Genomic DNA, 27,547 nt, shown 5'->3' with positions numbered 1-27,547 from the left:
GGAAAAAGGAGGGCTGGAGAGCTAGGGGGACGGCTCTGGGGGGCTGCAGGGGACAAGGGTTTGGGTGGGGGGACTGGAGTCCCTGTGTCTCATGGAACATGATCTCCTTTGTGTTAAGGGGAGGGGAAAGGGGAGGTCCCGGCTCACGACTTGATTACTACGAGACGAAAAGACTGCCTTACCTCTAATAGAAAGAGAGTAAGAGGGTAAGAGAGTGAGAGTGAGAGAGAGAGACAGAGAGACAGAGAGAAACAGAGAGAGAGAGAGAAAAGCCAAAAAGGAGGGGGGCTCTGTAGAAAAACAGACTAAGGGGCTGCTGTGGTAGAGGTGACAGAGTCGGTGTTAAGACTATGACAGAGCTGGAGGAAACATGTTCAGGTGTTCAGCTTTTATCAATGGACTCCAAACAAAAAGGTAACAAAGTCTGCATCTGTAGCGTATGAATTAACTAAACGGCGGTTTTGATAAAGTTTGGACACTTATACTGTGCTCATTAGGGACACAGTTACTAAAGAGGAACTTTAGAGTTCGGGCTACCTGCTGATTCTCCGGTGAATGAGCACGTCACGTATTGGTAGGCTTCAAAACAACATCCACTGCAGGGGAAACGTCTCTGACAGAAGATCGTGAGGAGGAGAGAGAGGGGGGTGGGGGGACAAGAGAAAAATATCCATGGATTTTGTCATGACTTTATTCACAGAAGAGCCTTAAATCAAACCTTCACGAGAAGGCAAGGGATTTAAAGGAGGAAAGAGAGAGAGAGAGGAGATCAACGCATTTATCTGGTAAGGACCGGTGTTCCTACTTCTGCATGCTGCTGCACTTTTTTATTTTTTATAACAGCTTTCAGTGGCAAAGCCGGCACTTAAAAGAGTGCTTGTTTGAGTAGTAATTACATATTGGCACGGCACCTTACAGCTGTGTTAACTTTTCAGAAGTGCCGCTAACTCCCCTAATCTGGGTCCGTGTACTCTCACTGCGTATTACTTTACTATTCTCTGCTATCATTTATTTTGGGGTGATGATTTAAAGACAAAACTACAGATAAATTGTATGATTCTGAATTAATGGCGGAACGCAATAATCAAAATAATGCGTTAGCAGATTATTACCAAACCAGCCGTAATATTTATTATTTACTATAGCAGTGTATAATCTGTAATCCATCTTTACCTGCGATCACTGTTGCTATTTGCTCCTCAAGTTCTAGGAGAATAGCTTTTAGTAGTCATTTGACTCATTACGGCGGAGTCACAAGGTAAGGGCTCGGAAACCAACAGAACATGACTAAAAAGTATATTGTTAGTCATACCACGAGTCAAATACCACTTAACCCAGTGCTTCTGATCAAGCCAAATACCACTAAACCCAGTCCTTCTGATCAAGTCAACTACCACTTAACCCAGTGCTTCTGATCAAGTCAATTACCACTAAACCCAGTCCTTCTGATCAAGCCAAATACCACTAAACCCAGTCCTTCTGATCAAGTCAATTACCACTAAACCCAGTCCTTCTGATCAAGTCAATTACCACTAAACCCAGTCCTTCTGATCAAGTCAATTACCACTAAACCCAGTCCTTCTGATCAAGTCAATTACCACTAAACCCAGTCCTTCTGATCAAGTCAAATACCACTTAACCCAGTCCTTCTGATCAAGTCAAATACCACTAAACCCAGTCCTTCTGATCAAGTCAATTACCACTAAACCCAGTCCTTCTGATCAAGTCAATTACCACTAAACCCAGTCCTTCTGATCAAGTCAACTACCACTAAACCCAGTCCTTCTGATCAAGTCAACTACCACTAAACCCAGTCCTTCTGATCAAGTCAAATACCACTTAACCCAGTCCTTCTGATCAAGTCAAATACCACTTAACCCAGTCCTTCTGATCAAGTCAACTACCACTAAACCCAGTCCTTCTGATCAAGTCAATTACCACTAAACCCAGTCCTTCTGATCAAGTCAAATACCACTTAACCCAGTCCTTCTGATCAAGTCAACTACCACTTAACCCAGTGCTTCTGATCAAGTCAAATACCACTTAACCCAGTCCTTCTGATCAAGTCAAATACCACTTAACCCAGTCCTTCTGATCAAATCAAATACCACTTAACCCAGTCCTTCTGATGGACAGGAGTCCGGTGGTTAACAGAGGCGGTTAGCTGTGGTTAGATGCTTTAGAAGAAGAGACGCTGTCGTCTGTTTTTCTTGTTGTGGTGCAGACGAGCCAGAGTCTCATCCCCGGCTGCTGGGGCTCCTTTCTTGCCATGCTGTGTGTGTGTGTGTGTGTGTGTGTGTGTGTGTGTGTGTGTGTGTGTGTGGTGTGTGTGTGTGTGTGTGTGTGTGTGTGAGGGGTAAGGCTGGGTTTCTGTACAGCACTTTGTGACATCGGCTGAAAAAAAGGGCTTTATAAATACATTTGGTTGATTGATTGATTGATTGTGTGGGAGGGAGGGAGGGAGGGATGTTTGGGTAAAAGTGATACGAACAGCTGAGGGGAATTGAATGACACTTCTTATCCAGACAGGATCTTTCTGAGGAAATACGAGAACAGGGTAACAAAGAGGGAAGTGCATGTCACTCATTCCAGAATCGTGTGTGTGTGTGTGTGTGTGTATGTATTTGGCCTGACCCTAGTTGACAGCACCCTAATAACAGTCAGGGTAGTAGTCTGGCTGATAACAGACACTCCGACCTTCTTCTTTGACGTGGGTTGGGCTACTAGTTTCCCCAATGCTCTCATAAGAGCATGTCTAAGAGCCTCGAAGGGACACTATGAAGAGGATGGGTGGAACGGGTTCTGCAGAGCACTGTCCTGTTTGAATCAAAGTGGGGTCACTAGGTTTGCATTGGCGTGTGTGTGTTGAACGTATGAGGAAATAAGAGCCTGTAGCGTTGTGAGCATGACACTGAGGCATCAAGTTATTTATTTACACAAACGCACCAACAAAACAGAGAATGAGAAAAATGGCTAATTGACTGTTACATCATAATATCTTGCTAAGGGAAAACTCCCTCGTCCAATTCCACTGAGGTCTTTTTGCATGATTTTCTCTCGTACTTCCCGGGGGGTTGGCACAGCAAACCCCCATCTTTAATGATGCACTGTGGCCGAGTAAAAACATAAAATGCTTTCAAGAGCCCAGAAAAACTCAAGCTCAACTAGAAGCACAAAATGTCAATGTTTTTTTCCATTGTAAAAAAAAAATGTGCCAGAGTCATGAATGTGAAAGCTCTGGTGTGGTTTGGGTGAGACCCTGACAGATCTTTTGGAACACGTTTAACAGACAGGTCGAGCGAAAGAGGTTGTAGGGTGGTAGTCATAGAACCACTAGGTATCAGCATGCCTCAGTTCGGCTGGTGTCTAGTCAAACCTGGCTAGCCGAACTGAACGAGTGCGCTCGCATACTCCCTTAAAACACATTTGCTTAATTTTTTATGGCAATAGTACTGTTTATCCGTTTTGAGAAGCCTTAGCCAGTATACACTTCCTCAAAATAGTCAGTATTAATCTAAGGTCATTTAAGAAATCTGTCATTCTTGTTGGTATTTTTGCCGAAGAGATCTTAGCCACGCAATTTTACATCAAACGTTTGGTGCAGTATTTTTTCCATGAAGAAATGTGCATGAAAACGAGTCTTGTTCAATGCCAAAAAAAGACTATTGAAGAATCCATACTGTTGACCAATCACTGACGAAGGGGCGTAGACTTCGGTTACGAACTTCGGCTTGCCTCCAGGAAAAAAAGAAAATGTGCCTGAACAGCAGAAAAAAGAAAAAAATCACCGAAGTCTAAAAACAAACAAAAACATTTTCACAAAATGTCATAACATATGCACAAAAAACACTACTGGACTGTTTTGTCTGGGAAGCATGCGGACAACTTTAGGGGCTCGCCTTGTGATCATTGACAAGTTAGAGGGTTAGGTAGAGGGCAGAATAAATATAACCTGCTAACAAGGTAGAGGCCGAGAGGAAGAGGTGAAGTAAGAGGATTTATTATGCCCAAAATCTGTCCGTGTGAGATAGACCGCAGAACACACAAAGCGTTTATCAGAGAGTGTTGAATCACGTGAGGCTTAATTGATTGAATAGACGTTTTGTATTGTTTTAGGCTGTTACAAATGCACTGATAAGTGGATGCACATGTGTATTTCGTCAACTGAGAAAAACAGCTTGTTCACACGTGTATCTGCCCTCTCATTGGCTAGAATGGTTCCACCTGATCTCACCCGCCTTCAATCATTGAGGACATGCATTTCCACTGTTAGAGCGGTCACTCGGCTATCTTTAATATAATTAGATCATCTTTGGTAGAGGGCAGAGTAGATGTAGCCTGTTAAACAGAATAGGGATTGATGAAGTTAGCAACAGGGTTGAAGTTGCAGGTATTTTAAACGGACATAACAGGTGTAGGTCGCTTAACGCTCAACGAGTTAAAAAGGCTTTGTTAAATTCAATACTCCTTCAAAGCTGAAGGTTATGGTGATTTAATGCATCGTGAAATATCTACTGACTCTACAAAATATACATGTGAACTGTTTCCACGTACATATGCTATTTTTCACTAGTGTTATTTTGCGTTAAACGTTTGCGTGAGTGAACAGTGTCCGTTGTGATATCTGATCTCTAGTAATTTCCTCTGCCAGACAAGGGTCCCTCTGATGGCCACAAAATGATAACAACCTACTTAAAATACCCAGCAGCAGGCAACGAACACAGCACCCACACACACACAGCAGGCAGGCAACGACCCACACACACACAGCAGGCAGGCAACGACCCACACACACACAGGCAGGCAGGCAGGCAGGCAACGACCCACACACACACAGCAGGCAGGCAACGACCCACACACACACAGCAGGCAGGCAACGACCCACACACACACAGCAGGCAGGCAACGACCCACACACACACAGCAGGCAGGCAACGCACCCACACACACAGCAGGCAGGCAACGACCCACACACACACAGCAGGCAGGCAACGACCCCCACACACACAGCGACCCACACACACACAGCAGGCAGGCAACGACCCACACACACACAGCAGGCAGGCAACGACCCACACACACAGCAGGCAGGCAACGACCCACACACACACAGCAGGCAGGCAACGACCCACACACACACAGCAGGCAGGCAACGACCCACACACACACAGCAGGCAGGCAACGACCCACACACACAGGCACCCACACACACACAGCAGGCAGGCAACGACCCACACACACACAGCAGGCAGGCAACGACCCACACACACACAGCAGGCAGGCAACGAGCAGGCAGGCAACGACCCACACACACACAGCAGGCAGGCAACGACCCACACACACACAGCAGGCAGGCCCAACGCAGGCCCACACACACACAGCAGGCAGGCAGCAACGACCCACACACACACAGCAGGCAGGCAACGACCCACACACACACAGCAGGCAGGCAACACCCACACACAGGCAGGCAGCAGGCAGGCAACGACCCACACACACACAGCAGGCAGGCAACGGCCCACACACACACAGCAGGCAGGCAACGGCCCACACACACACAGCAGCAGGCAACGCCCACACACACACAGCAGGCAGGCAACGGCCCACACACACAGCAGGCAGGCAACGGCCCACACACACAGCAGGCAGGCAACGGCCCACACACACAGCAGGCAGGCAACGGCCCACACACACAGCAGGCAACGGCCCACACACACAGCAGGCAACAACCCACACACAGCAGGCAGGCCCAACACACAGCAGGCAACAACCCACACACACAGCAGGCAACAACCCACACACACACAGCAGGCAACAACCCACACACACAGCAGGCAACAACCCACACACACAGCAGGCAACAACCCAACCCACACACAGCAGGCAACAACCCACAACCAGCAGGCAACAACCCACACACACAGGGCAACAACCCACACACACAGCAGGCAACAACCCACACACACAGCAGGCAACAACCCACACACACACAGCAGGCAACAACCCACACACACAGCAGGCAACAACCCACACACACACAGCAGGCAACAACCCACACACACAGCAGGCAACAACCCACACACACAGCAGGCAACAACCCACACACACAGCAGGCAACAACCCACACATACAGAAGGTAAAAGAACAATTGTGTTCTGCAGTGAAGTAATTCCTATCCCGCTGGAAGGGGAGTCAGACGAGGGTAAGGGTTCACCATACCTGGCCGAGGACACACACACACGTTGCATTATCTCGGGGGAAGGTACTCACAATTTAGAATGCTATTTTTTGTAACTATGCATGTAACCATGGCCACAACGAACTGTTGTAATTGGTCAAAAGCAATAAAACAACAAACGCTTCAATTGAAGTCTGTGTCACACAACAATGCAAACTTACATTGAAGCAAAGCTTATAGACATTTTTAATTGGCCAAAGGCCCCCTATAGAAATTCCAGCTACAGTAGGCTAATAAAAGTCTGCTAAAATGGAAAAGAGTGAGGTCACACTTAAAAGCAATGGCATGACCATTTGATATGACTTGCTATTCGAGGTTCAAGTCAAATCAGGGACAGATGGGTGCAGGTGGGTACAGGTGGGTTGGGGGATATTTCCAAAGTAACAAGGCTGAAAAGCATCACCTGTACATATGAGAACGTGTACAAGCTGTCACTCATGAATGAGACCATGCCCAGCAAAATGACAGCAATGGAGTCAAAACTTCCCAATCCAGTCTCAAATCAAAATGTGGTGATCCCCTAACCCCCCCAGGGAAAAGAAAGTCACCTATCCCAAAAAACACATGTATTTTACCTTTATTTAACTAGGCAAGTCAGTTAAGAACTAACTCTTATTTTCAATGACGGCCTAGGCACAGTGGGTTAACCTCCTGTTCAGGGGCAAAACGACAGACTTGTACCTTGTCAGCTCGGGGAATTGAACTTGCACTAACCACAAGGCTACCCTGCCGCCCCAACAATGACCAACAGTGTGTGGACACCTGCTCGTTGAACGTCTCATTCCAAAATCATGGGCATTAATATGGAGTTGGGGCCCCCCCCCCCGCTGCATGGACTTGTTTCCATTCAGCGACAAGAGCACTAGTGAGGTCGGGCACTGATGTTGGGCAATTAGGTGTGTTAGCTCGCAGTCGGCGTTCCAATTCATCCCAAAAGTGATCGCATACTTCCGTATATATAAAAAGAAAATGGGGAACGGTCAGCTGTACAACTGAATGCCTTCAACTGAAATGTGTCTCCTGCATTTAACCCAACATCTCTGAATCAGAGAGGTGCGGGGGGTCTGCCTTAATCGACATCCATGTATTCGGCGTCCGGGGAACAGTGGGGTTAACTGCCTTGTTCAGGGTCAGAACGACAGATTTTTACCATGTCAGCTCGGGGATTCGATCCAGCAACCTTTCGGTTACTAGTCCAACACTAACAGAATGTAGCTAGGCTCCATGCCAACCAGTAGTTGATCTTAACACAGAGACATTCCTTCTAAACACCCTTTGCAGGATATATCGAGCTATTTGGATAATTACTCCAAGTGATAATGGATATTCTGATGCCAGAGGTAGATAAGAGTCTCCAGGAGACATGGGATTTCAATGCATGCGAGTGTTTATACTCTGATGCGAAGCAGACCTTGAGGTGGTAGAACACAATCCTCACCTTCCATTAGTGCATCCTCAACCAAAACACCTTCCAATAAACCCTAACCTAACCTTCATCTCTAATCTGTAATCCAGCGCCACCAAGGACCAGGCGGTAAATACAAGGTAAGGGATTATTAGTATTATTGACTCTTGTCAATTCAGTCTGCTTTCCAAATAGGACATTTTGTTCATGCTACACCTGCTTTAGGATGACTAGATTAGCAGAGGGGTGGGGGTTGACAATAATGATAGATAATTGCGTCACAGCGCTTGCCAGGGAAATAATTGACGTGACCAGAAGATATTTTAGATTTGTCATCCTCCGTCTGTGGTGAATAATGTCGTCTAAACCTGTCGTAGTTTGACAGGTTCTCTATTCCGATGAAGCAAAACGCCTTCCAATAAACCCACTGGTTTAGATTTCTCAGTTCAAAATGGGATTCATCAGGCCGGGTAGAACACCTGAGATAGCTGACCGGGAATGTGTGATAGTGGTGGAACGTAAACCTCCTTGTGTTGGTTACTGTTTCTATGCAGAGGGTGCCAATGAAAATTAGACAACCGTATTTTACGAGCAGGGCATGGCTTTAGTGGAGTGCTTTCACTAAAACTTCTCAAAACTGACCGTGTACTTACTAGGACAATACAGAGCGACTGTCTTTTGCTTCAATATACATTTCTACACTGAATGTCTGTTGTCAATGAATGTTGTTGGGAGAGGAACAGACTTGATTATTTTTCTCCTCTTCTCTCTTATTTTTCAAAAACAGAGACCATTCTTGTAAGGGTGCTACGGACTGCAGTATGATTCTCCCTGTGGTTTTTCCTCTGGTGCTGCTGCTGGTCTGCGGGCCGGGCTCCACACTGCAGGCGGAGGCCGAGGAGTTGGAGAGCATAGATGAGGTTCTGGAGCGGGAGTTCCTCTTCGCCGGACGCACCAAGCGTGCTGCGTCAGCGGACCCCTCCTCGCAAGTAGATAAGTGCTCCTACACTTTTATCGTCCCCCAGCAGAAGCAAACCGGCGCCATCTGCGTTAACTCCAAGGAGCCCGACAGCCTCCTAGAGAACCGGGTCAACAAACAGGAGCTGGAGCTACTGAACGGCGAGCTTCAGAAGCAGCGGCGACAGATGGAGTCGCTGCAGCAGCTGGTGGAGGTGGACGGCGGCATCGTCAACGAGGTCAAGCTCCTGCGTAAGGAGAGCCGCAACATGAACGCTCGCGTCACGCAACTCTACATGCAGCTGCTACACGAGATCATCCGCAAGCGCGACAACGCCCTGGAGGTGTCTCAGCTAGAGAATCGTGTGCTCAACCACACCTCTGAGATGGGTCGGCTGGCTTCGCGCTACCGTGACCTGGAGCACAAGTACCAGCATTTATCCGCTCTCGCCGGCAACCAGAGCGCCATCATCGTGCAGTTGGAGCAGCATTGCCGCCGAGGGGGCCACTCGTACGGGGGAGAGAGAGAAAGGTCTCGTCCTGTTCGTCCTCAGCCCCCCGTGGTGCCACAGCAACCTACGCAGCAGAGGCCGGTAGCGCCACCAGTGGCTAGTAAACCCTACCATCCACCTACATACACCCGCAGCAACCAGATCACCAATGAAATCCAGAGCGACCAGAACTCCAAAGCGTTGCCACCTCCGCTGCCCACCATGCCCAGTGGCACTCACCAGCCATCCACCACAAACAAGCCCTCAGGTGAGTACCTTCCCCGGCACTCACCAGCCATCCACCACAAACAAGCCCTCAGGTGAGTACCTTCCCCGGCACTCACCAGCCATCCACCACAAACAAGCCCTCAGGTGAGTACCTTCCCCGGCACTCACCAGCCATCCACAACAAACAAGCCCTCAGGTGAGTACCTTCCCGGCACTCACCAGCCATCCACCACAAACAAGCCCTCAGGTGAGTACCTTCCCCGGCACTCACCAGCCATCCACAAAACAAGCCCTCAGGTGAGTACCTTCCCGGCACTCACCAGCCATCCACAACAAACAAGCCCTCAGGTGAGTACCTTCCCGGCACTAACCAGCCATCCACCACAAACAAGCCCTCAGGTGAGTACCTTCCCCGGCACTAACCAGCCATCCACAACAAACAAGCCCTCAGGTGAGTACCTTCCCGGCACTAACCAGCCATCCACCACAAACAAGCCCTCAGGTGAGTACCTTCCCCGGCACTAACCAGCCATCCACAACAAACAAGCCCTCAGGTGAGTACCTTCCCCGGCACTAACCAGCCATCCACAACAAACAAGCCCTCAGGTGAGTATCTTCCCCAGCACTCACCAGCCATCCACCACAAACAAGCCCTCAAGTGAGTACCTTCCCCTTCTGATCCCACCCCTTCTCTCTCTCCCTCTATGGTGTTATTAATGAGCTTAAACAGTAGCAGTAACTCAACTTGTCCGAGAAGTCAGTAAACTCAAGAAAAGTTTATTCAGTTATAATCTTCAAAAGGGAGCTCGTGCCAAGGCCTGTACACCATGTCCATGTGACCATAGCCTTACACTATGTCCATGTGACCATAGCCTTACACTATGTCCATGTGACCATAGCCTTACACTATGTCCATGTGACCATAGCGATGTGTCAATCCGAAAGGGAGAATGTATGAACAACACACTCCAAGGTAAAAACTTCCTCTCGGTGAGGTTTCGCAGCAGATTTATGGAAATAATAGTTTCATTAATTATACAGCTCATAAATTGTTCTAGACAGCTTTTCTTAAGTGCCTCCAACTAAAGAGTTCCTACATTCCAAAGAAAATACACTTTGCTCAGTCACAGAAGCATAAGAGAGGTACATTTATCCATCTTGCTGTGACACAGAACAAATCACTTTCACTCCTCACAAATCCTCAAGACAGGGGAAAAACAGCTGACAGGCATACACAGCGAGAGACTCTGGAAAGGGTCTTGGCTAGCAGCCCATCCGTGCATTGTCCCGAAGCAGCCCGTATGTCTCAATACACTGCAGACTTAAAAATGGGATTAGGCTGAGAAGAGTAATGAGTCTGACATTTCCTCTGAAAAGAATACAGGCATAAATTAACAGGCAAATGTTTTATATTTAAAAAAAATGCAAAGTTGACCCTAACCCGGGAAAACAAACTCTTCCTTGTGACTGCTCATCCCAATCCAGGATCTGAAGATCGCGGCGTCTGAACCATGATTTCTTAGGGCTGGATAACCATATTTTGAAAGTGAACAGAAGGATCCCATGGTGGGGATGCAGAGAGCAGAACCACACACACACACACATCGCTGACTGCTGAGGGTTAGGAGCATGCAGAGCATTGTCTCAGTGCAAAAAAAGGCCTCAAATCAACCCTGAGTTTTTTTTTGACAACCAGGAGACACTGTACAGATGATTGAATACAAAATGGTGGCAGCATTCCCACATGGCTTTCAGATAATCTCAGTAGCTTCTGTTTGACAGGTACTGGCGGAGTGTCTCCAACGCCGAAAATGGGACAAATTGGCTTAACCCCATTTAAAAAAATAATAAAATAAACTTGCAAACAAATTTGAGCACACATACCTTTCAGCATCCACTCAGGGATGAAATGTGTTGGGATGGTGCTTTTCATCACTACGTAGGAGCCGTGGGGCATTCAAGAGTATGTTGAGTGTTCGATTGGTAGTATGCAACAGGTGAGTAAGTCTGCCGCAAGGTCAGAACTAATACTTAGAGAGGAAAAGAAAATGTTTGATAGAGAAAATGATCGATTTGGGGCAGCAAAAAAATAAAATAAAAAATGCACCGACAGCAGAATTGCTGTCATATTCCAGCAACACCCTTCACTCAACAGAATCTGCTAACACAACTTAAAACACCCTCTCAGTACTGTCCATGCAAAACAGTAAATTACATACATCCACACCACTGTGGAAAGTATAATTTGTCAGGCTCTGGGATATCTTAACCTCTGTGGAAAGTAGAGCCCTGGGGATCATAGTCATCCCTGTCGAGATTTTAAAGATGTTTGTGGGTTTTTGCAGTCTCTGCTTAATCCATAGCAAAATTAATTATATTACTACTACTGTTGTGCCTTTACAAATGCTACCACTATAATGATGTTGCACAACTGCTCACTATTTGTTTTCTACGACTTTAGAGCATCTTTAAAATCCACAAGAAAATAACTGAACAGTAGGGTGTGAAAATATATGTTTCCCAGTAAGTAAGGATTATATATTCAGGTGGAGGGAATTAATGACAATTGGAAACAATTTGTCAACAGACTGGATTAGTCCATCTTAATAACGAATCCCTTGTTCTTGAAGAGACAGGTCGATGCCCCTCTTACACAATGATAGATGAACTCCTGCAGGAGGAGGGGGGGTTTAACGAAAGCTTATCATTTCAATTGCATTGGCAGTCTGGCAGTCTGGCAGTCTGGCAGTCTGGCAGTCTGGCAGTCTGGCAGTCTGGCAGTCTGGCAGTCTGGCAGTCTGGCAGTGGAGAGCTTCTCAGGAGCGAGCTGGCAGACACAGTGGAAAGAATCTAGCAACCCACTGATTCACAAGGTGTGAGGAGGATTTGAGCCCCCCGGGTCTATGAAAATGACAACACCTTTCCGACCAAGGAAATGAAAGCGAGGATAGAAGCAGGGAGAGAGAAGGAGAGAGAAGGAGAGAGAGAAGGAGAGAGAGAAGGAGAGAGAGAGATACGTGGGGGGGGAGAACAACTGCACAGCAAACACAGAACGGCTATTAATCATATATGATAGAAGCCAGACCAGTATTAGATAGGGGCTGGTTTTAATATAGGAAAAGAGACACTGGTGTACCACTCCCTGCCCGCAGACCCCCCTCTCCAGATAGCATATGAACACATTATTAACCAGGACAAAACCATTTAGGATTACAGTAAATTATCTTAAATTTTACATTTTCTCTCAACCTCGTGGTAACATTTGTAGTATAGCATGAGATTAGCTATAAAACTGAAATAAATAAAAAATTGCCTCATGGGAATTTTGGGGGTAATTGCAGGAAGTTAGTGGTTTTCCCCTAAAAAGGGGGGCCTTGCAAAACTGTGGTACGCCACTGAAACAAAAAGGTGAAGTAACTGCAGTTACATGAGCCTCCTGGAGTTGATCGACAACAAGCTGGGAGCGAGAGACTGCTTAGGGGATATCAAATGCAGACATATGCCTGCATTTAGGTCCCCCCCCCCCACCACACACACACAGTAGTCCTTACAGCCTTCAGTTTCTGTCCGACCAGGAGTTCTCCACAGTGGGCATTAAATCAGTAGAGAGAGAAGAAGAAAGTCAAGCGGAAGCATCAGCTCATAAATACAGGAGCAGATCTGTATGCTAGGAACCAGAGTGTATCCGCAAGGGCCTTGGGGGAAAGCGAAAGAGAAGACAAATTACATTTGTCTGGCCCATTTTCATTGGCAGTAGGTGACAGTGAGCTTCCCGCAGAGCTCGACTACAGCTTGAATTACCTCAGGCCTTTTTTTAAAATGTTCCCCGTGTTCTCCTAAACAGTGGAGAGACCGCTCTAAGAGTGGCTACATCGTGATTTACACTGATTGGTCAAAAGTGTGAAATAAACCCCGCCCTTTAACAGTAGCAGCACCTGGCCTTTCAGCCTATCAGTACCTGCTAGAGAACGTTGCCGGGCGTCCCCATCAGACTAAGCATCAGAGGCACGTCAATCCACAAGGTGCACAAACATAAGCACACCAAGGCTTGATAAATAGTGCATAAACAATTGTAAAGCATGAATTGCATGTCGAAATATATATCCATGGAAAAATACAACAATAGTTATTTGTTTAGATAGAGTCATGGGTATGTTTTGTATAATTCTACAATTTTTTTGATAATTCCAGCCAATGACACATCAACATTCTAACAGTCTAATAAATACATATATGCTATCGGAAGAATAATCAGTTGGTTGTGTTTATAAAGGTTGTAGGTAACATTAGAATACTAAAAAAAATATTTTCAAAGTACATAATAGCATGTTCATTAGTTTGTTACTCTAGGCTGTACCTAAAAAATATATATATATATTTTTTAAACCCACTAGTTCCAAGTCCATCACAATGTATTTAAAATAAAACAGAATAGCATATTTGACGTTTATTATTTAACTAGTCTTTGCTTGGGCCTCCCAAGTGGCGCAGTGGTCTAAGGCACTACATTCGCAGTTGCTAACTATGCCACCTAGAGATCCTGGTTCGAGGACCGGCTCTGTCGCAGCCGGCGGCAACCGGGGAGACCCATGGGGCAGTGCACAATTGTCCCAGCGTCGTCCGGGTTAGGGGAGGGATTGACCGACAAAGGATGTTCTTCTCCCATCATGCTCTAAACTCCTGTGTTGGGCCGGGCGCAATGCACGCTGACACATTCGCCAGGTGAAGAGTGTTTCCTCCGACACATTGGTGTGGCTGGCTTCTGGGTTAAGCGGGCATTGTGTCAAGAAGCAGTGCGGCTTGGTTGGGTCATGTTTCAGAGGACGCATGGCTCTCGACCTTCGCCTCTAAAGAGTCCGTACGGAAGTTGCAGCGACGAGACAATACTACCTACCATGGCCACTCGTTCATGGATAATTAATAACGAAATAAGGGGTAAAAGTAAAAACATTTTTTAATGAACCCATGATCGAGTGGCCATGCCCTGAACCCATGATCGAGTGGCCATGCGCTGAACCAGTGGCCATGCGCTGAACCAGTGGCCATGCGCTGAACCCATGAACCAGTGGCCATGCGCTGAACCCATGAACCAGTGGCCATGCGAACCAGTGAACCCCCATGAACCAGTGGCCATGCAACCCATGAACCAGTGGCTGAACCCATGAACCAGTGGCCATGCGCTGAACCCATGAACCAGTGGCCATGCGCTGAACCCATGAACCAGTGGCCATGCGCTGAACCCATGAACCAGTGGCCATGCGCTGAACCCATGAACCAGTGGCCATGCGCTGAACCCATGAACCAGTGGCCATGCGCTGAACCCATGAACCAGTGGCCATGCGCTGAACCCATGAACCAAATAGAGCTGCACCTCTTGAATGTTCGGACAACGTGTCATGCAGAATATGCTCTTTCTGATACTATAAAGAAATCTACATGTTTTACTTGCATGGCACGCTGGAGGAGGACTTGATAAAGTGATGCTCCTTTCTCTGCATCTGTCAATTACAAGATGCACAAATGTTACAACTGATAATATTGTAATTCAGACTATTATCAATGTAATCTTGTCTTATTATGTGTGAAATAAATGTAGGTGCAGCTTAGCTGTTGCTTCAATGGGCCGGCTTCACAGGCCGACTGGAATCGTTTGCTTCCCAATGCTCATCAACTTGGATAGAGTCAAGGATATGTTTTGCATTATTCTAAAGGCCTACTGTAACATGTATGTTTTGTTTCCCTTTAGAATAAATGTGATTATTAATAGAGTTATAGTAAATAAAACAGTCCCGTAAAAGCTTGTTTTTTCCAAAGTATAACGTAAAAGAGAATGGTATCAACCCACAAGGAGCGTGGTCAAAATATTTATAAACATGAGCGCCAACGCTGATAAATAAGGATAACAAACTCCTCATTAGACTATTGTCTTTCTAAATTAAATCAACCGTTTCACCCTCCATATCATTCAGTTGGGCCTAAACTAAATTGTGAAGTAACATGCACAATTATCACCCATTCAGTGAGGAGAGAGAGACTCATTAGCGCCTGGCTGGGTACCAATGTCCTACAGCACATTTTCCTAGCGCCTGGCTGGGTACCAATGTCCTACAGCACATTTTCCTAGCGCCTGGCTGGGTACCAATGTCCTACAGCACATTGTCTTGGCGCCTGGCTGGGTACCAATGTCCTGCAGCACATTGTCTTAGCGCCTGGCTGGGTACCAATGTCCTACAGCACATTGTCTTGGAGCCTGGCTGGGTACCAATGTCCTACAGCACATTGTCTTAGCGCCTGGCTGGGTACCAATGTCCTACAGCACATTGTCTTAGCGCCTGGCTGGGTACCAATGTCCTACAGCACATTGTCTTAGCGCCTGGCTGGGTACCAATGTCCTGCAGCACATTGTCCTAGCGCCTGGCTGGGTACCAATGTCCTGCAGCACATTGTCTTAGCGCCTGGCTGGGTACCAATGTCCTACAGCACATTGTCTTAGCGCCTGGCTGGGTACCAATGTCCTACAGCACATTGTCTTGGCACCTGGCTGGGTACCAATGTCCTGCAGCACATTGTCTTGGCGCCTGGCTGGGTACCAATGTCCTACAGCACATTGTCTTGCGCCTGGCTGGGTACCAATGTCCTACAGCACATTGTCTTAGCGCCTGGCTGGGTACCAATGTCCTGCAGCACATTGTCTTAGCGCCTGGCTGGGTACCAATGTCCTACAGCACATTGTCCTAGCGCCTGGCTGGGTACCAATGTCCTGCAGCACATTGTCCTAGCGCCTGGCTGGGTACCAATGTCCTGCAGCACATTGTCCTAGCGCCTGGCTGGGTACCAATGTCCTGCAGCACATTGTCCTAGCGCCTGGCTGGGTACCAATGTCCTGCAGCACATTGTCCTAGCGCCTGGCTGGGTACCAATGTCCTGCAGCACATTGTCTTAGCGCCTGGCTGGGTACCAATGTCCTGCAGCACATTGTCCTAGCGCCTGGCTGGGTACCAATGTCCTGCAGCACATTGTCTTAGCGCCTGGCTGGGTACCAATGTCCTGCAGCACATTGTCTTGGCGCCTGGCTGGGTACCAATGTCCTACAGCACATTGTCCTAGCGCCTGGCTGGGTACCAATGTCCTGCAGCACATTGTCTTAGCGCCTGGCTGGGTACCAATGTCCTGCAGCACATTGTCTTAGCGCCTGGCTGGGTAGTCCTGCAGCACATTGTCTTAGCGCCTGGCTGGGTACCAATGTCCTGCAGCACATTGTCTTAGCGCCTGGCTGGGTACCAATGTCCTGCAGCACATTGTCTTAGCGCCTGGCTGGGTACCAATGTCCTACAGCACATTGTCTTAGCGCCTGGCTGGGTACCAATGTCCTGCAGCACATTGTCTTAGCGCCTGGCTGGGTACCAATGTCCTGCAGCACATTGTCTTAGCGCCTGGCTGGGTACCAATGTCCTGCAGCACATTGTCTTAGCGCCTGGCTGGGTACCAATGTCCTGCAGCACATTGTCTTAGCGCCTGGCTGGGTACCAATGTCCTGCAGCACATTGTCTTAGCGCCTGGCTGGGTACCAATGTCCTGCAGCACATTGTCTTAGCGCCTGGCTGGGTACCAACGTTCTAGAACACATTGTCTTTACGGATTAAGTTAGGAAAAAGTGTGAAAAAAACCCAGGTAAAAAGGCACCAAATTCTTTTCTGTTTGTGATTTTTTTTAAAGCTGACAAATGAGCAACGTAAAATACAAACATTTAGTTAAAGTCAGGGAAGGAGCAGGACTTAGCTTTTTTTTGAAAAGGGGCATTTTTAAAAATGATTTACAAAATTAAACGTCAGTGGCAGTTGGCCTACGGCGGTTCTAGTGTTAGGGGAGGGAGTGTGTGGGCTACGGTGATTTAGCTCACTGCCACCATGCCACACGTTCTGTGGGGGCATCATTAGAAATAACTGCTTTGCGACAACACCCACAGGAGTTCTCTCAGTGCTCCCAGATGAGGGAAACACACACACACACACACACACACACACACACACAATTATAGTTGTGATAGAAAATTCACAACTATTTGACTATGCCCAGATTACAATATATAGTTCCAAGAAAGTCTCAGCTTGGCTGGGGATAATGCTCCTCTCTGATCCATTTGATTTTTATGACAGACCAGACACCATTATGTGTGGTTCCCAGCACTCCTGTCCAATATGAATTGAACACTTAAAGTTGTTGAGCACACGCTATCCTGCTAGACATGGAGTCATCATAAAAACAGCAATTATCACTCAGGTTGAACCGGAAAAAAATCCTAAACGGTCACTGAGAGCCAGCAGGAAATTATGTCGTAGGATAGCAATGTTTGCATAAACACTGCTAACTAGTAGACGGGTGGGAAGGGACAGTCTGACACCTCAAAAAAAAACAAGCTGAATGTTTAAATACAAGGTCATGTCAATTACTGCAGTGGTCTACAGTGCCATTTTGGACATTTCTCATGTAAAATACCTTTACCTCATGTGGAGACAAATCTTTACCAGGTTTGGTCAAATATTTCTTCCTGAAATGACGAGACGATGGTTTATCATAGATGTTTCCAGTGCACCTCAACATTAGAGGGTTTCCCCTTTAGTCAGCACTCTGGCAAAGTAAATCGGCGTCACCAGGATAAAGGAACATATGCCCAATAAAATGATATTAACAGCTGTGCTATTTCCAAGAGAAACTTTAGAGTACCTGATAATCTACAGGCTACTGTATGCCAGTAAAGCGCTACCTCTCTCCGCAGCCCTCATGCCAGTGTTGTTCTTGGCCTGCGTCAGCCTCCCGGCAGCTATGCCCCCCCCATCCCAAACTGCAGCCAAAGTCAATTCTAGGCCTTAAAACAGAGTTTTTCCCAGCAAGAGAAAAATAAACTTGGGAGCCCCAGGATTTCTAAAAGAACTGTGTAACCACAGAATAAGAAGCTATACTATGGAGATAGTCAGCTTAGTGGATGAGCAAATGGGAACCGGTTTCCAGGGTTATTAAGAAGAGATTGAGCTCAGCTGGAGGGTTGAGAGAGTGGAGTAAGCTAGGCAACCTTTCCCAGCAACCTTTCGAATCAGGGTTCTGATAAACTAAAAGGAGGAAACCCAGGAAGGAGCACAATCGCTCCCTGGACCATGCTTGACCACATCATCCCATGGAAAACCTTTCCCCAGCTGTGTTTAACCACAAGCTTTCAACCCTTGAACCTTTTGGTCGCATGACTACTACTTACATCATGACCTCTTTTTGCAGGGCCTTTCAAGGACTGCCTTGCTGCTCTAGAGGAGGGTCACACCACCAGTGGCATGTACCTGGTCAAGCCTGAGAACGCCAACCGGTTGATGCAGGTGTGGTGTGACCAGAGGCACGACCCCGGCGGCTGGACAGTCATTCAGAGACGCCAGGACGGCTCCGTCAACTTCTTCAGGAACTGGGACACCTACAAGGTAAAAGGTGGCCGTCTTGCGTAGAACAGTAGATTCACTGTTTGATGCCCAGATAGAACAGGCAGTGAAAACAGCTTTTCCTTTCTGAGGGATTGAATCAAGATAAACTAAAAGAGAACAACACAGCTCCACTAGGAGACGTCAACAAGGGGAGTTGCTTCCCTTTAGAGAGGACAGGAAGTAAGCAATACATTCACTGCTCTGTGCCCACGGCTGTTAACACAGACCTATCATACTATAGGCTAGTATCAGCCAGGTAGCCCCATCATACTATAGGCTAGTATCAGCCAGGTAGCCCCATCATACTATAGGCTAGTATCAGCCAGGTAGCCCCATCATACTATAGGCTAGTATCAGCCAGGTAGCCCCATCATACTATAGGCTAGTATCAGCCAGGTAGCCCCATCATACTATAGGCTAGTATCAGCCAGGTAGCCCCATCATACTATAGGCTAGTATCAGCCAGGTAGCCCCATCATACTATAGGCTAGTATCAGCCAGGTAGCCCCATCATACTATAGGCTAGTATCAGCCAGGTAGCCCCATCATACTATAGGCTAGTATCAGCCAGGTAGCCCCATCATACTATAGGCTAGTATCAGCCAGGTAGCCCCATCATACTATAGGCTAGTATCAGCCAGGTAGCCCCATCATACTATAGGCTAGTATCAGCCAGGTAGCCCCATCATATAGGCTAGTATCAGCCAGGTAGTTCCATCATACTATAACCTAGTACTTCACTGCTCTTCATTGATTGGTCCACACACACTCCTCCTCTTGCATGGCCAAATGAAAAGCACATTGAAGAGAAACAGCTTCACTGGACATGAGCAACAGAACCAAACCAATGCCAAGACGATCATGTGACCAAATACTGAGCAGAATTCTGGGAGATTGACTCTTTGAGGGGTCACACTTGAATCATTGAATAAAGTGAGTCAGTATATATTCTCAGTTCCAACATTTCCATTTGATTGTGTCACCGTATCATCTCCCCAAAATAAAATCAGGGAAAGTTCCAAAATGTCATTGGTTGAGTTTCTCAATTATTTGACCATTCGACAGAACAAAGCTTGTCAAACAGTCCACACAAGATATCACGATACAATATTAAAAATGACGTTTCGATGGGAAGTTTTGTACAGCCAATTCAATGACCTAAGGTTCGATTATCCATGAAGTGTGGTTTCCTCCATTTGCCACGGGTCTGAACCAGAATGTCATAATCTTAAGAGCACAGAGCCAAACGTTTAGCGGCTAGAGATTCACATTCTGCAGCACCGAGGTCGGACTGGACTATTTGGATAAATCCTACCTCCCCTTTAAAGTTGAGTCCAAGAACACAAGACATTTTCAAGCCCCCCACCACCCACTCTTCACTTCTGGCAACGAGGCACCTTAAAAACACCCCGAATCACAAATGACAGGCTCATAGTTGGCAGGGTAATGTGCTCCGTCCTGATTTAATCCATGTGTGGTTTAAAATGTGAGCCACAGTTCCAGACGCACAGTGACTTTAGGGGAGAGGACGTCTTAAACACATCCTGCTATTATGCCACCACTCTTTCTCTGACATCATACCAGTGTCACAAACATGCTTCCCTTCTGCCATCTTTGACAAACGGTGACTGGGAGACGTACAAGTGCAGACTACATTGTGTGTGTTTTTTGGAGGGTGGACTTTGGCATAGTGAATGTCAATGCCTTTGAACGTAGCATTTAGACTTATCTGCAGCATTGAAACATATCCCCCCCCTCCCTCTCTACCTCCTGCTTCTCCCCTCTCACAGCAAGGGTTTGGTAACATTGACAGTGAATACTGGCTGGGTCTTGAAAACATCTACTGGCTGACCAACCAGGGCAACTACAAGCTTCTGGTGATGCTAGAGGACTGGTCCGGTCGCAAGACCTTTGCCGAATACGCCAGTTTCCGTATTGAGGCAGAGGCAGACTTCTACAAACTAAGAGTGGGTCGTTACCATGGCAACGCCGGGGACTCCCTCACATGGCACAACGGCAAGCAGTTCACCACGCTGGACAGGGACCACGACGTGTATACAGGTGAGAAAGGAATTACACCCTTTGGTGATGGCTGCTATTACTCAGAGAAATAGTCTACCAGACAGTGATTCATAACCAACAGCATGACTGTGTGTCATACTTAGTCAGCTCAGACACTTTCGTCTTCTCATTCATTGGGGTAGACGTGGTCGAATCCAAAATCACTGTTAAATCTCTGTTCTTCAGAAGTCTGCCCAATATCCCTGTTCATTTCTCAGTGTCTTTCAGTAGTCCGCCCAATATCCCTGTTCATTTCTCAGTGTCTTTCAGAAGTCCGCCCAATATCCCTGTTCATTTCTCAGTGTCTTTCAGAAGTCTTCCGGCATTAATAGGGCTCTCGTTTTCCTTGCATTATTTTAAGTGCATTTCAGCACAAGTAGACAGGAAAAGAGGTCGTTGACAGGTTATGCCGGTCTTAAGGCACGAACACACCAGTAGCGTTAGGACCTCTGAAAAGAGGTCGTTGACAGGTTATGCCGGTCTTAAGGCACGGACACACCGGTAGAGTTCGGACCTCTGAAAAGAGGTCGTTGACAGGTTATGCCGGTCTTAAGGCACGGACACACCAGTAGCGTTCGGACCTCTGAAAAGAGTCATTTGCAAACAGTCTACATGTAGAAACGGGTGTTATTCAGGATGCGTTTTCTCCTCAAAGAGTCTCCTGTAAGCAAGAACAGAGAGCGGAAGACCGTCTTCGTTTCTTTATATTGACTTTTGAACTTTGAATTTTTTACCTCTTTTTTCTCACCAATTTCGGGGTATCCAATTGGAAGTTACAGTCTTGTCCCATCGCTGCAGCTCCCCGTACAGACTCGGGAGAGGCGAAGGTTGAAAGTCACGAGTCCTCCGAAACACAGCCCCCACCAAGCCGCACTGCTTCTTGACACACTGCTCGCTTAACCCGGAAGCCAGCCGCACCAATGTGTAGGAGGAAACACCGTACAGCTGGCGAGCGTGTCAGCGTGCATACGCCTGGAGGACAAGGACATCCCGGTTGGCCAAACCTTCCTCTAACCCAGACGACGCTGGGCCAATTGTGCGCCGCCTCATGGGTCTCTTCGTCACGGTCGGCTGCGACACAGCCCAGGATCGAACCCGGGTCTGTAGTGACGCCTTAGACCACTGCATGGTTGGAGTCTTTCCACAGAGATCCTGCTTAGCACTGCTGTGGAAAACAATGAACAAAAAAACCAGACCACGTATACACAAAGCATCTCAGAGTAGCAGGGCCTTCTTCTGTAAAATAAAATAGGCTTAAGGTGGTCGGCGAGGCGTGTCAGGGGGGCGTGTCAGGGAGGCGTGGCAGGGGTGTGTTGCAGGGCGCAGGTCGGGGGGGCACGGTTGGCCCGTTTGCGCTGCTGAATTTTTTGGGAAATTTTAGGCCCCCCATCTTGGCCATTTTGCATTTTTAAGCCAATTCCCTGCAATTCTAAAAATGTCTTCATGGGGTTGAGAGAAAATACTGCAGTTTTAAAGCTAATGTCCCACAATTCTATACATTTTGCCATGGCTAATGCTGCGTTCTTTTGCTCAAACATAACAAAATCTATACTGCTAAATTCTCCCTAACCGTCTAGCTTTACTTTGGTGATTCTTAGTTTTCCAAGATTATTCATTAAAAAATAAATAAAATATATATATATATATATAGGTCTATTACCTTTCTCTTATGTTGTTTTAGTCGTTTAAGTTGACAATGAAAGGTTTTTTTTTTTATCCCGTAAATGTATATAGAACATTGTTTGGATGCGGCCTGCCCAAGAATTACAGTAGCAAAAAAATCCCTGAGTAGGACTGCTGATCTAGGATCAGTTTTTCCTATTTTCTAATGAATAAGATTATATGGACTGATCCCAGATCATAATGAATAAAATTATATGGACTGATCCTAGATCAGCACTCTTACTCTCCAAATGCTTTGTGGATATGGGGCCAGGTTGCTATAGTGCTGCAAAACAACTCGGAGCCGAGAATGAGGGGGGGAACAAGGAATATTTAAAAAATACCACCTATGGGGGACTTTGCCAAAGAGCATTAACCCGAGGGTTTGCACAGTGGGACAGACTGTACCAGTTTCTGATCCAACCTCATGGGCAGATGTGTGAATTTGGGCAGTCTTTTGAAAGGTTATGAGGTATAAATACTGTATGTTTCCGCTTTAAAGCAACTGTACTATTTAAGAAATGGAAAAGGGTTTGGTAAAATACGGAGATTAATTATATGTATATATATTTTTTAAACTAACTTAAAAAAAACATACATTTGACTCTACTTTGCATTGACTACAGCTGCATCGTTCTTTTTTTTAGGTAACTGTGCCCATTACCAGAAGGGTGGCTGGTGGTATAACGCCTGTGCCCACTCCAACTTGAACGGCGTGTGGTACCGGGGAGGGCACTACCGCAGCCGATACCAGGACGGCGTCTACTGGGCCGAGTTCCGCGGGGGCGCTTACTCCCTGAAGAAAGTGTCCATGATGATCCGACCCAACCCAAACACCTTCCACTAAGACCACCGTTTTTCGAAGAGCGAGAGAACCAACCGCAGGAAAACCTTGTTTTTTTATTTTTGTAAACGGGCATTTTCTCCAACTTGACCTCTGTCCTGAGGTGCAATTCATTTCAGCTTCTGTCTTGGCTTTTTGTTTTCTTCTGATTCCTTTAATCGCTTTACATTCATAAATATATAGATATAGCATACAAGTGCAACGGCTGTCTTGTGTATGGCTCACAGGGACAGGGTGGTGTTTTTTCCCCCCCACAGGTTTCAAAGCCCTCTTTGCAGGATTCCTCCAGCGTTCTATGGAGGCACAGGGCCACATGGTTTACCTTCTCGGAAGAACTACCAGGGTAGTCAAGTTCCCTCTGAGGAGCTTGCAAAAACAATTGCAACTACAAAGACAGGCCCTGTGCCTTTCGGACACAGACTTTGCACATATGCTTGCATGAATGCAGAAGTGATGGTGCAGCTTTTTGTTGTGTTGTTCTACAGTTGCTGACAAATGAAACCGAGAAATTTGTATTCCAGGTTTTTTTTTTGTCATTGGTTGTGGGGAAAAAAAGGGGGAAATATTTTTTGGGATGTTTATTGTGGTTGTTAAATATACATACAGCACATCTCCATAAAGTTTATATTTGACCGTTTCGAGTCACTACTGTTATCTGGCTGTTATGCAATATTAGTAATGATGCTTTAAGTGTTTGTTTTTTTTCACTTTGAGGAAACATGACACAGGAATTCATATCTGGTGATCCTATCCAAAAACACTCACTGGAGAGAAAAAAAATGGTATTAGTTTGTTTTCGTTCCTAACATTTTAAGAATGTGTACAGGAAGTGACCCCAACTATTTTGAAAGAGGCATCTTTCCCTGCAGTAACAAGTGTCTATATTTTGGCCAAACTACTGAGCCAACAAAGAAGCTCATCCATTTCCAGAGCAGAGATTCGTGGCAACTTCAGCTTTTGCTCTGCTCAGCTACTGTGAGGAATTTCCTGTAAGGGAGGAGTGGCTGGCCGAGTGAGTGTCATGGGGTTTGAAGGGGAGGATGGAGAGGATGGAGAGAAAGGGGAGAAAAGGGAGGTTGCGTGGAAAGGAGTCTTCATCGCTGTGTCCTAATGAACCATTAGGGAGAATGAGGTCAACCAAATCGATCTGACCTCCCTCCAGAGGTGTGTTGACACTGCGGATGCATCACAGAGAGCCTCCTAAATGACTGTTTTACCAGAAGGAGGGCAAGGGAAGACCTGAAGCTGAAAGGTGATGCTTTCGAAATGGCCAGTATGCCATCAAAATATATGTTCAGTGAGCATACCTTTTTAAAGTGAGATTTAAAAAAAAAAAAAAATGAACAAACGGCCCCCACCAGTTACATAACTAACCACCGACTCATCCCAGTTAACTGCTCACAATCCTTATAATCTCCTTTTATGCAGTCCGAGCTTTAAGGCAAGATGGAAGATCATAGAAAGAACAACATTGCAGCTTCAATGATTCAGATGGGCGATCTAACGAGGCCATTTGCTCCGAGCATTTTGCCAAACCAGAAGTCAAATAAGGTTATAAGGTGTCCTGTTTCACACACATACAAGTGTGTAACCTGTACAGTGTGTAACCTGTAGTGTGTAACCTGTACAGTGTGTGGAGTGAAATGGAAATGTGTTTTTTTGCGTATCCTACTCCCCCTGACCCCTGCCATTATTGACGGGGACCCTGGAGCAAATAAGTTTCAAGTTTTTAATGTCACGTGCACAAGTACAGTGAAATGTCCTTCTTGCAAGCTCTAAACCAAACAATGCAATAATCAATATTACAGCTACTGGCCCAACGCTCTAACCACTAGTCTACCTGCTATCACAACGAGACCAAGTGTGTCTAACTCGATTATTACAAATCCCTTTCGGGTGAGATCTTAATCTCACTTCAGTTCCCTGTAGTGTTCACACAACGTCAGACAAGAGGTTCCCTGTAGTGTTCACACAACGTCATGTCAATAATTCAGTCCTCTCTGTACATAAGTTATCCTCATAGGTTATTTTTTGTAAGGAATCAATCTGCTGTGTATCAACTAGAGCATTCAGGGCACGAACCACCCAGTGTATAATCAACTAGAGCATTCAGAGCGCGAACCACCCAGGGTATAATCAACTAGAGCATTCAGAGCTCGAACCACCCAGGGTATAATCAACTAGAGCATTCAGAGCTCGAACCACCCAGGGTATAATCAACTAGAGCATTCAGGGCTCGACCCACCCAGTGCATAATCAACTAGAGCATTCAGAGCTCGAACCACCCAGGGTATAATCAACTAGAGCATTCAGAGCTCGAACCACCCAGGGTATAATCAACTAGAGCATTCAGAGCACGACCCACCCAGTGCATAATCAACTAGAGCATTCAGAGCTCGAACCACCCAGTGCATAATCAACTAGAGCATTCAGAGCTCGAACCACCCAGTGCATAATCAACTAGAGCATTCAGAGCTCGAACCACCCAGTGCATTATCAACTAGAGCATTCAGGGCTCGACCCACCCAGTGCATAATCAACTATGTCCAGTCACTTTGGTGTTTTCTTTTGGACAGCTGTGGAGGTGAATGAACTGATACAGCACCCAGATAGAAACTGGGTCAGATACACAGAGGTTTTGTCAAAGCATTAAATGTGAGAACATGAGGAATGAACACAGACAAACAGGCTAAGGATACAAGCATTCCATTAAACAAAACAAAAAAAAAAAAATCGCCAGCCTCTGGTATTTATTTATTTAAAAAGTATATATATTTAACTAGGCAAGTCAGTGAAGAACAAATTCTTATTTACAATGACGGCCTACACCGGCCAAACCGGGATGATGCTGAGCCAATATGGGACTCCCAATCACGGCCAGTTGTGATACAGCCTGGACTTGAACCAGGGTGTCTGTAGTGACACCTCTAGCACTGAGATGCAGTGGCTTAGACCGCTGTGCCACTCGGGAGCCATCCAAAAAATATGTGTGTGTGCGCATACTGTATGTGTGTGTGTACGCATACTGTATGTGTGTGTGTACGCATACTGTATGTGTGTGTACGCATACTGTGTGTGTGTGTACGCATACTGTGTGTGTGTGTACGCATACTGTGTGTGTGTGTGTGTGTGTGTGGGCATACTGTATGTGTGTGTGTGTGTGTGTGTGTGTGCGCATACTGTATGTGTACGCATACTGTATGTGTGTGTGTACGTACGCATACTGCATGTGTGCGTGCGCACGCACACTGTATGTGTGCGTGCGTACGCATACTGTATGTGTGTGTGTGTGCATACTGTATGTGTGTGTGTGCATACTGTATGTGTGTGTGTGTGTGCATACTGTATGTGTGTGTGTGTGTGCATACTGTATGTGTGTGTGTGTGTGCATACTGTATGTGTGTGTGCATACTGTATGTGTGTGTGCATACTGTATGTGTGTGTGTGCGCATACTGTATGTGTGTGTGTGTGTGCATACTGTATGTGTGTGTGTGCGCATACTGTATGTGTGTGTGTGTGCGCATACTGTATGTGTGTGTGCGCATACTGTATGTGTGTGTGTGTGTGTGTGCATACTGTATGTGTGTGTGTGTGTGTGCATACTGTATGTGTGTGTGTGTGTGTGCATACTGTATGTGTGTGTGTGCATACTGTATGTGTGTGTGTGTGTGTGCATACTGTATGTGTGTGTGTGCATACTGTATGTGTGTGTGTGTGTGTGTGCATACTGTATGTGTGTGTGTGTGTGCATACTGTATGTGTGTGTGTGCATACTGTATGTATGTGTGTGTGTGCATACTGTATGTGTGTGTGTGTGTGCATACTGTATGTGTGTGTGTGTGTGTGCATACTGTATGTGTGTGCATACTGTATGTGTGTGTGCATACTGTATGTGTGTGTGTGTGTGTGTGTGTGCATACTGTATGTGTGTGTGTGTGTGTGTGTGTGCATACTGTATGTGTGTGTGTGCATACTGTATGTATGTGTGTGCGTGTGCATACTGTATGTGTGTGTGTGTGTGTGTGCATACTGTATGTGTGTGTGTGTGCATACTGTATGTGTGTGTGTGTGTGCATACTGTATGTGTGTGTGTGTGTGCATACTGTATGTGTGTGTGTGTGTGCATACTGTATGTGTGTGTGTGTGTGCATACTGTATGTGTGTGTGTGTGTGCATACTGTATGTGTGTGTGTGTG

General features: G+C 46.4%; 2 protein-coding genes across 3 annotated transcripts in view; one reads left to right on the top strand and one right to left on the bottom strand.

Annotated features, from left to right (window-relative positions):
* LOC112219965 (ras-specific guanine nucleotide-releasing factor RalGPS1-like) overlaps positions 1 to 27,547 on the bottom strand; it is a 294,035-nt gene that overhangs the window by 133,806 nt on the left and 132,682 nt on the right.
* angptl2a (angiopoietin-like 2a) lies at positions 186 to 23,987 on the top strand. Of its 2 annotated transcripts, XM_024381458.2 has the most exons (6): positions 186 to 414; positions 701 to 785; positions 8,431 to 9,359; positions 18,590 to 18,783; positions 20,574 to 20,844; positions 23,154 to 23,987. In XM_024381458.2, exons 3-6 carry the CDS (start codon positions 8,465 to 8,467, stop codon positions 23,351 to 23,353), a joined length of 1,560 nt encoding a protein of 519 aa, XP_024237226.1. In that variant the 5' UTR covers positions 186 to 414; positions 701 to 785; positions 8,431 to 8,464; the 3' UTR covers positions 23,354 to 23,987. The 2 variants fall into 2 exon arrangements, with proteins under 2 accessions (XP_024237226.1, XP_024237225.1); XM_024381457.2 differs by having other exon boundaries at positions 186 to 785.

Source organism: Oncorhynchus tshawytscha, linkage group LG20, assembly GCF_018296145.1.
Source record: "Oncorhynchus tshawytscha isolate Ot180627B linkage group LG20, Otsh_v2.0, whole genome shotgun sequence".
Lineage (NCBI taxonomy): Eukaryota > Metazoa > Chordata > Actinopteri > Salmoniformes > Salmonidae > Oncorhynchus > Oncorhynchus tshawytscha.
Note: the sequence above shows the minus strand (reverse complement) of the source record. Positions and strands in the feature narration are given on the sequence as shown.

Coding starts and splice junctions, on each gene's coding strand:
- angptl2a (XM_024381458.2), top strand. CDS start 8,465: ATGATTCTCCCTGTGGTTTTTCCTCTGGTGCTGCTGCTGGTCTGCGGG. Junction 9,360..18,589: donor CACCACAAACAAGCCCTCAG/GTGAGTACCTTC, acceptor CTCTTTTTGCAG/GGCCTTTCAAGGACTGCCTT. Junction 18,784..20,573: donor GGAACTGGGACACCTACAAG/GTAAAAGGTGGC, acceptor CCCCTCTCACAG/CAAGGGTTTGGTAACATTGA.